Source organism: Phyllostomus hastatus, unplaced genomic scaffold (assembly GCF_019186645.2).
Source record: "Phyllostomus hastatus isolate PE091 unplaced genomic scaffold, TTU_PhHast_1.1 phas_contig_16, whole genome shotgun sequence".
Classification (NCBI taxonomy): Eukaryota; Metazoa; Chordata; class Mammalia; order Chiroptera; family Phyllostomidae; genus Phyllostomus; species Phyllostomus hastatus.
Window position 1 is genome coordinate 15,231,131 of NW_025333643.1, and position 9,762 is coordinate 15,240,892.

The 9,762-nt window shown below is 42.1% G+C and overlaps 1 protein-coding gene across 1 annotated transcript; it reads right to left on the reverse strand.

The window, feature by feature from the left end:
* Positions 1 to 19: 19 nt before the first annotated feature.
* On the reverse strand, positions 20 to 7,727 carry PDHB (pyruvate dehydrogenase E1 subunit beta). The gene is made up of 10 exons (XM_045831958.1): positions 7,625 to 7,727; positions 7,483 to 7,536; positions 6,078 to 6,185; positions 5,923 to 5,985; positions 5,786 to 5,821; positions 5,366 to 5,651; positions 4,500 to 4,610; positions 1,804 to 1,895; positions 880 to 1,021; positions 20 to 532 (listed from the first exon to the last, which is right to left on the reverse strand). The coding sequence occupies exons 1-10, from the start codon at positions 7,664 to 7,666 to the stop codon at positions 387 to 389; spliced, it is 1,080 nt and encodes a 359-aa protein (XP_045687914.1). The 5' UTR covers positions 7,667 to 7,727; the 3' UTR covers positions 20 to 386.
* Between the last annotated feature and the right edge of the window lie 2,035 nt (positions 7,728 to 9,762).

Genomic DNA, 9,762 nt, shown 5'->3' on the forward strand with positions numbered 1-9,762 from the left:
AACATAAAAATATAATCAATCATAGTTAGGGATCCCTTTATTCCTTATCAAAACAATCTAACAGGAAATGTAGATCATATGCTTTTATTTTTACATACAAGTTGCCTGTTTTTGGATAAATCTTTCATTAGGACTCTGCCACTTTCACACCTTGTCCTTCCAGTGAGAGGGTACAATTTTACATTGGTCTTACTCAAAGAAACGGCAATTGTAACAGACAAAAAAAACAGGCATGGAATTGCAGGCAGTAAGGATGGAGTTTTTCCAGATACAAGCACATTTAAACTTTTTCCCAGTACAAAAACATTTATGAATCATAAAGTCAATCCAGGTAGTGTCAGCAAGTACTTTAAATAAATCCCAATGATTTGATATTCAAGTCAAAACTAGACATTCAATGTTTTCTTTATTGCGAATATGATGTCTTTAACCTGAGGTACAGAGTTGTCTTCTAGAATCTTTGCATAAGGCATCGGGACGTCAGCACCGGTGACACGAACTGCAGGAGCATCCAGGAAGTTGAATGCAGGGCCTAGGAGGGAAGGAAGCTTAACTGAGAGAGAGGCCAGAAAAGCTAGCCGCACACCAACACCTTGACACAAATGGTGTAGCTGTCCAAATACAAGAATCTAAAGGAATACTAATTACTGGGGATTGTTTCTGGTTTTGCTTTTTATTTATTTTATATTTATTTTTTTACTATTTTTGGTTTTGCTTTTTAAAAATTTATGCACACCTCCCCCACCCCCCCCACCATGCCAAGCCGACAAATTTAAAGTTCAAGCCATTTGGCCTCTCCCAACTTTTAATCTCTTTATCTGGTATCCAGGTAGTGTTTAATACAGCTTGACTATTCCAAAACCAGTTTCTCAGAAATACCTTCCATGATCCTGGCACAAATTTCAGCTCCTACTCCAAACTGTGGCCAGCCCCCTTCCACAGTTACGAGATGATTGGTCTTCATGACACTGGCTTCTATTGTTTCAATATCCATTGGTCTGATGGTCCGCATATTTATTACCTGAACAGATGATGTAGTCGACAAGCTTTACAGAGCCACTGCATCATAAATATAGTCTTATTCCCATAACACCACTTTTTTTTGGTTTCCTATCAGTCTTTGTGTCTAGGAAAATCTAATATGCCAATTTACACACAAGATATAAGAGAGAAATTTAATTAAAACAAACATCTTATCTCTACTATATCTTACTTATCTCTACTGTATCTTACTTATCTCTACTATAAGTAGCTCTTGTTAAATTACGGAATTCACTTACCTCCCTTGGCTTTAACTTCCTTCTCATCAAAATAACAACCCACATTTGACTGTTTACTGTGTACCAGGCACTACATTAAGTGTAATTTCTCACAACCACCCTGATGAGACAGAAAACATACTGTCCCTACCTCTCTGCAGCCAGCTGTCCCTCTGCTGCTCTGTAAAAACTCCTCTGTCACTCCACGTCTTTTGAGACTTACTGTACATAACTTGCCCAAGTGTAACTAACAAGTGGCAGGTCCCAGATAAGAAAGGGCTAGGTTCATTGACTTCTAAGTTTCCCCTTCCCCAACCTCCAGCTCCGATTTTTAACTTGAGAAAGGGGTATTATTTTAAAAGATCTAAAACGTAGGTGGTAAAAAACTATGTATTGAGAAAACAAGCAGATTCCCAGCATTAAGCAGGGGCAGAACTGAGTGACAAAGCAAGATTTACATCTTGTTATAGAACTCAAACTACATCTGGGTCTTAAATTTAAAAGAAACCTTTCTGATTTTTTTTAGAACAGAATGTCTACTCACCTCACATTCAATTCCCTCTTTAGACAGCACTGTTGCAGCTTCTAAGCAGTGACCCACAGGTCTCGAATGGGCAACTACAGTTATATGTGTCCCTAAAACAAAGTGGTCACAGATCAGAGGTCAGATTGAAACTAAGTTCATTTGTACAATCTTCAACTCGGCTTCACTGCAGTGATATGAAGAATGTGGCGACCTTCTTAGAAATGAAATACAGACTTCCGGCTAAGATGGAGGCATAGGCAGATATACTTTGTCTCCTCACAAAACCAAAAGGACAACAAATTAAAAAATAACCAGAACTGCCAGAAAATTAATCTGTATCAAAGTCTCACAACCAAAGAATTAAAGAAGAGCATTCATCCAGACCACTACGAGGGGTAGAGACAGGCAGCCAGGGCAGAGAGGACTCAAACTGAGGCAGCAGCTGGTAGATGGGCAGTCCCACATTTGCGTTCGGATAAACCAGGAGGAAGAACTGGGGAGCGATACAGACCACGCAACTCACGGTTCCAGTGCGGGGAAATAAAGCCTCAAAACCTCTGACTGAAAAAATCCGTGGGGGTTGCAGCAGTGGGAGAAACTCCCAGCCTCACAGGAGAGTTTGTTGGAGAGACCCACAGGGTCCTAGAACGAAAACCACCCACCTGGGAAGCAGCACCAGAAGGGCCCAATTTGCTTGTGGCTAGTGGAGGAAGTGGCTGAAAGCCAGCAGAGAGCTGAGCAAGCAGCACTGTTCTCTCTATGACCCCTCCCTCACATATAGCACCACAACACAGGGATGTGGGTTGCCCTGCTCTGGTGAACACCTAAGGCTCCGCCCCTCACTATTTAATAGGCATGCCAAAACCAAAAAATAGAGATAGTCAACCTATCAGATGCAGAGTTCAAAACACTGGTAATCAGGATGCTCACATAAATGGTTGTGAATGGTTGCAAAATAGAGGAAAAAGTGAAGGCTATGAAAGTGAAATAAAGAAAAATGTATAGGGAACAAACAGTGAAGGGAAGGAAACTGGGATTCAAATCAACAATTTGGACCAGAAGGAAGAAATAAACATTCAACCAGAAAAGAATGAAGAAACAAGAATTCAAAAAAATGAGGAGAGGCTTAGGAACTTCCGGGACAATTTTAAACATTCCAACATCTGAATCATAGGGTACCAGGAGGAGAAGAGGGAGAGGAAAAAATGGAAAACTTATTTGAAAAAATAATGAAGGAGAACTTCCCCAATCTGGCAAAGGAAATAGACTTCAAGGAAGGAAGTCCATGAAGCTCAGAGAGTCCTAAGGAAGTTGGACCTAAGGACGTGACACCAAGGCACATCATCATTAAGTTACCCAAGATTAAGGAGAAGGAGAGAATCTTAAAAGCAGCAAGAGAAAAGAAGAGAGTTATCTACAAAGAAGTTCCCATAAGGCTATCAGGTGCTTTCTAAAAAGAAACCTTGTAGGCAGGAAAGGGTTGCAAAGAAATATTTGAATTCATGAAAGGCAAGGACCTACATCCAAGATTATTCTATTCACCATGAAGTTATCATTTAGAATGGAAGAGCAAATAAAGTGCTTCCCAGACAAGTTCAAGTTAAAGGAATTTATCATCATCAAGGCCTTATATGAAATGTTAAAAGGACTTATCTAAGAGAAAGATCAAAACTATGAATAGTAAAATGACAACAAACTCACAGCTATCAACAACAACTGAACCTAAAATAAAACAAACAAAAAAACAAGCTAAGCAAACAACTTGAATAGGAACAGAATCACAGAAATAGAGACTACATGGAGGGTCATCAGTGGGGAGCAGGTGGGAGGAGGATGGGGGAAAAGGTACAGAGAATAAGCATAAATGGGAGGAACAAAATAGACAGGGGGAGGTTAAGAATAGTATGGGAAATGGAGAAGCCAGGCCCTGGCTGCATAGCTCACTTGGCTGGAGCATTGCCCCAGTATGCCAAGGTTGAAGGTTTGCTCCCTGGTCGGGGCACATACAAGAATCAACCAATGAATCCATCAATAAGTGGAACAACAAATCAATGTCTATCTGTCTGTCTCTCAAGTCAATAAATAAAATTAAAAAAAAAAAAAAAAAGAGAAGCCAAAGAACGTATATGTACAACCCATGGACATGAACTAAGGTGGGGGAATGATGGTGGGAAGAGGGATACAGGGTGGAGGGGAATAAAAGGGAGAAAAGAATGGGACAACTGTAATAGCATAATCAATAAAGTATATTTTTAAAAACCTAGAATTTTAATCCAGAAAAGGGGCAAACAAGTCACAGAATAAAAGGCAATTCTTTAATAAATTTTCTCTTATGAAAATTTAAAAAAATGGCAGAAGCCCTAAAAGGCATCAAAATCGACAAGTTCAAGAACTGTTTTGAGCAGTGGAAAAACATCTCAATAGGTGTATTGCATCAAATGGAGAGTACTTTGAAGGCGAATGAAGTTTAAACATGTAAAAATAAATATACAATTAAAAAAAGAAATACAAATCTACTGGATTAGGATTTAGAAAAGTACAAGTGTATGAGCACTGTATGAACCATTAAGGCATGACACATTCTTAACTTGAACTCATTCTATAATTCCCTTCTCAAAGTAAAGGGAAATACAGTTTAGGATGAATATGAATAATAACACAAATAGAGGAGCTGGATTACAAATAATGTTTAAATGTATACTAAGTTCTCTCACCTGGCCTTTCTATTTTGGCTTTTCCAATAGGAATCAGAAAGTCTTTTGACTGAGCTTCTGGAGGAAGTTCAAAAGGAACTCCATACATCAATTCATTTTCTAGCATCACCACTGCAAAATACAAATATTTAAATGCAAGTCACACATGACTAAAAATGTACACAGAACACTATTGTTCCTTCTTTTTTTGATAGCACATTTATTAAAGCTAGGGACAGTGAAACAAGGAAGGGCTTAGAATAGAAGAAGCAACAGGAGAGCCTAGGCTGGGCTGCTCTGGCTCTCCAGAAATGTTATATAGGAAAGAAATGAACTTAGGCGGGGCTGTTTTGGCTCAATGGTAAATCAGAGAAAAGGGGCTTTGGAGACAGGGTCAGGGGGTTAGCCCTGGTTGATCCCCTGTCACTGCCCATTGCTCCCCTAGTTGCAAGTCTTGTGAGGACGGACCTTTAGCAGATGCATGCCTTGGAAAAAAGGTGTGGGCATGCTCCCAGGAAGGAGAGCATTACTGTCATTTATTTTGTGAAAAGTTTCACTGTGCTGATCAGGAAGCCCTTTGTCTATTGTGTCTAGTACCCTTGAGGATGGTTTAGGTACTGACATTTGTAGTCTGGTCAAATCCTAATTTTATCTATGGAGGTTAAATCAGTTCTAGGTATGCAGTAAAGTCTCCTTTACCTAACTGGCCCCCATATAGTCAGAAATAAGAAAAACAACATCTTTTCCTATCTTTACTGTATCTGTAAATTATTAGCATTTTATAGGATACATCTAAGCATAACGGGAAGCCTTTATTGGTGCCTTCCATTCAAGTTTCACTTTAGTTTTTCAATGTTCACAAGAGACCCAAGTGTTAATCTGCTGACCTGGATTGTTATCCCGAATGGCTGATTTAATAAGTCCTTTTGCATCCTCTGAATTCCAGGGGCTGACTACCTTTAAGCCTGGGCAGTGCCCATACCAGGCAGCAAAGCACTGTGAGTGCTGGGCAGCTACACCTGCTGAGGCACCATTGGGCCCCCTGAAGACTATGGGCACAGGCTGAAGGCCTGCTGACATGTAGTAGGTCTTGGCAGCTGAGTTTATAACCTGGTCGATAGCTTGCATAGAGAAATTGAAGGTCATAAATTCACAAATGGGCCGCAACCCAGCCTGTCAAATCAAAAACACAGATGTTAAAAAGACTTAAAACAACAATGAAGAGGGGCAACCACTTATGACATTCAAATAATGTTTTCAAAGGTCATGTTAAAAATCTCTTTGGAGAGATTCATAAAGATTCATACCATAGCTGCACCTACTGCAATTCCAGCAAAGCCCATCTATAAAATAAAATACAAACATGAAAACCCATAAAAATTAGAACTGTGTACATTTTAACAGATGTGCCCCTCAAAGGTCTGCTTTCTGGTGGAAGGCTTACCTCAGATATGGGTGTGTCTATGATTCTCTTATCTCCATATTTCTTCCATAGGCCTCGACTAACCTAAAATTAAGCATTGGCCCCCTTACTTTTAAGTATGTATGGGAGCAGATAGTCAACTCAATTTTGTAGAGTTTTCATATTATCTTGGTTACCTTGTATGCCCCATCATACTGGGCAACTTCTTCCCCAAGCAGAAATACCTTCTCATCTCTTTCCAGCTCTTCATCCATGCCTTGATTTATAGCCTCACGAACTGTCACCTGTCACAGGTATAGGGAAACATTCAGTAAGCTACAGGATTATTTAGGTAATGATTGAGATTCTCCCCCTATATAATTATCTAGGAAGCCCACAGCATATAATATGAAAACTATCTCTGGAACAGGCTTCTCTTTAAAAGGTCAAAGAATTCTAAAAGTAACACTTCTATCACACATAGCTAATCTTTATTGGACATGTTAATAAGAAGCTTACTTAACACTTTGCTTGATACATACCTAGGCTTAAGGGATCTGTTTGTTGGCCAGACCAGTTTATAGGTGAAACTTCATATGCAGAAAGTATGCTGGGTTGTTTTACTTCCATACTTAAAGAACTGTTCAGGAAGCCTAAATAATTTTACATATTAAGCACTCACTAGGTGCCAGGCACTACCAAATACTTTGCCTTCAGGATCTAGGAGTTATTTTACCATATAGGTTGGTAGAATGTTCTAGTAAAAAAAGGGGGTGTCTTCAAAAGGTTCAACATAGAATTAGCATATAATCCAACTATTCCCCTTAATATATGTACAAAAGAACTGAAAGCAGAGGCTCAGATTCTTGCACACCCATGTTCATTGCAGCATTACTTACAAATCTAAAAGGTGGAAACTATCCAAATGTCCATCAACTGATGAACATATAAACAAAATGTGATATATACATGCAATGGAATATTATTCAGCCATTAAAAACAATGAAATTCGGAAACATGCTACAACACGAATGAACCTTGAAAACGTTATGCTAAGTGAAAAATAAGCCAGATATAAAAGAACAAATATTGCATGATTCCACCCACAGGGTATACCTAAAACAGGTACAGAAAGTGCAATAGAGTAGTTGCTAAGGGGAAACACTGAGTTTGTGTTTAGTTGGTACTACACAGTTTCTGTTAGAGATGAAGTTCTGGCGATGGCTGGTGGTGATGGCTACACAACATAGTGAATAGACTTAGTGCCGCTTAACAGTCACTTGAAAATGGTTAATTTCGTTATGTATATTCTACCACAATAAAAATGAAAACGGGGGTGATCTGGGGGAAAAGTCAAGTCTAGTTTCCCCATGTCGCACAACGGATTCTAATGAGGATCCAGGGGATAACATGCTGGTGTTTGTTGCTGGGCCGCAGAAAAGGCAGGAGGAGTCCCAGGCAGGATGCGGGGGTCCATGGACTCCAAGGCCAGTGCAGCCTCTCCCCACAGTGCCCACCCACCACTGCGCAGGCGCGACCCCAGCCTCTACCCACAGAGGAGGGGACCCCCTCCCTGCCACGGCCAGCGTCCGGACCAATTACCTGCAGCGCCGCCGGCGCCGTCCGGTGAAAGCGCCTCCTAAGCAGCCCGGAAACCTGGCGGAGAGAGAAAAAGGACGCTTAGAGGGCATGCGGGGTGGGCAGGAATCGCGCAGGGTCATAGGGTCCGCGGACCGCTGCCTACCTGCTGAAGGGGTCTCCGTACTAGCCCAGACACCCCCGCCATCTTAACCGTGTCCTCTAGCCGCCGCCGAATGACAGCACAGCCGTGCTGCGACGTCAAGGGTCCCGCCTCTCTGCTGGCGCTGACCAATGGCAGAGCGCGGCGCCTGCGTGCCGCGTCCCTTCCCTCTCGCTGAGATGGCTTGTCACTCTATCTAGGGTGGACTCCCGTGAACTTTTCTGTTGTTCGGAGGATTCTCGTCCCCGTGGTGCTGGCCGAGGACACATTCTTGGGTGGTGGTGCTTGAAGCGCGGGGACCAGAAGTCAGGCTCTAAGGGCAAAACTCGAAGCTGGAGGGACTTAAGACCTAAGCGAGATTTCTGCGGTCACAAAAATCCTTTGGCCACCACGTAGCGCTTTAGCTCAGGAAATGTGTACACGCTCTAGTGACAGAGAATTCAGCATCTTATGAGTGAGTCCAGTTTTGGATAGCTCTGTCTGTTGGTTCCTTAGAATGCAAGGGCTTTCACTGACGCATTAAGCGCCTACTGTGTGCTGTGGTAAGTGCTTTAGAGCTCATTTCATTCTCCCAGGAACTTCTCAGGTAATTAGTGTTATCTCCTTTTCACTGATAGGTAGACTGAAGCAGAGATGGTTTAAATGAGCCAGGACTGGCTTTTTTCACTGCTTTCTAAAGCAGAAGTCTGGGTCCTGCCCATAAGGAGATTTACAACAACCTGCCTTTAGAGAGGGCCTTTCCTTTAGGGCCAAACATCTGACTAGGGCAGCCTCTGGAAGCTTCCTCTCATTTCTCACTTTGACGCTTGGGAGTCAAGTGGTAGGTGGGACCATAGGGGACACCATTAGTCCCCAGTCCTCCCCTAGATATCCCAAAGGAAACTCTTCTGTGGGCTGCAGTCTGGCGGTGCATCCTCCGAGTCTGGGTTTAATCAAGGGCTGTGGGAAACCCGTGCAGCAGGGACTGACTAGATCACAGGAGTGTCTGGTTGCTGAGTAAGAATGGGGTGTCAGAGGGCAGAAGCAGCAGAGAGAGCTGGACTAGGGGCAGTTTGAGGATAACTACAGGGGGACAGATTTGAGATCTATTTGCAACAGAGGGAAATAGGATTGCCGTGAGGAAAGGGGAAGAGTTGAAGATTTGGGTGTGTGTGTTTGGATAGATGGTGTGTTGGGGAGCCTGGAAGCAGGTAGAAAGAGTCCATTTTGAACCAGCTAAATTTAGATGACTGGGTCATACCCTAGTTGGATATAGGAGCCTAGAACTAGAGGCTAGGCAGGGCTAGAGATACAAATTTGGGGACAGCCGCATAGAGATGGCCTTTAATCTTTGGGGCTCTCTGCTTCATCATCTGTAAAATGGAGAGATGTTCTCTAAGGTATGGAGTCAAGACCTTCCAAGACTCTTCCAGTTCTTGGCAGGAAGCCCCAGCACTTCACAGACAGCCACAGCATCCCTGAGAAATCCCTGAATTTGAGATGTTAGCCCTCGGGGATTCCTGGGTTCTGCTTACAATGAAAATGGGTCAGCTCTCACATCATCAGCACTGAAAGATTTCAGAACTAGAATTACAAAGCAAAAGGAGATTTCAGATGAAGGAAGAATGACACAAAGAGAAGCCAGAATCTGGACTCTGGTCTAGACAAATGACTGTAATCTTGAGCCATATTTATGTAGAGATCCGAAAAGCAAGGAACACTGAGTCTCCAGCTAGTCTGGCCAGCTGAGTCAGGAAAGCAGTGCAACTCCTCAGGACTCAGTTGACCTCAGCTGAGAATTTCCCTTTGAGATAATGACTGTGGACATTTTAGACACTAGGGATATTCGTCAGTACATGTGCTTTCCTTTCACACTCTATAAATGGCCAGTTTGGAAATGCTAGGCACAATTTTCTGCTTAAAAGGCACAAAAGATAAAAAGTGCTGAATTTTAAATCCATAGTCTTTACCAAGCCAGTCTACATTCATATGCTGTAAATTTTACAAAAAGGGTTTGGAAAGTGTTAATTGGCCAACTAGGCCATTTGTCTCTCGGAATTAAATCTTTCCAAAGTCATAGGAACATTTGTCCTCTAGTCACTTTAGATAGTCAAAGTCCTTTACCCGAAGTTTTCAGTCTCTATGGGCTTGACCAACTTTGT

Excerpts from the sequence above, each read along its gene's own strand:
- PDHB (XM_045831958.1), bottom strand. The coding sequence starts at position 7,666 with ATGGCGGGGGTGTCTGGGCTAGTACGGAGACCCCTTCAGCAG. Across the intron at positions 5,986-6,077 it reads AGTATGATGGGGCATACAAG|GTTAGTCGAGGCCTATGGAA; the intron begins GTAACCAAGATA and ends GCTTAATTTTAG. Across the intron at positions 1,022-1,803 it reads AAGAGGGAATTGAATGTGAG|GTAATAAATATGCGGACCAT; the intron begins GTGAGTAGACAT and ends TCATCTGTTCAG.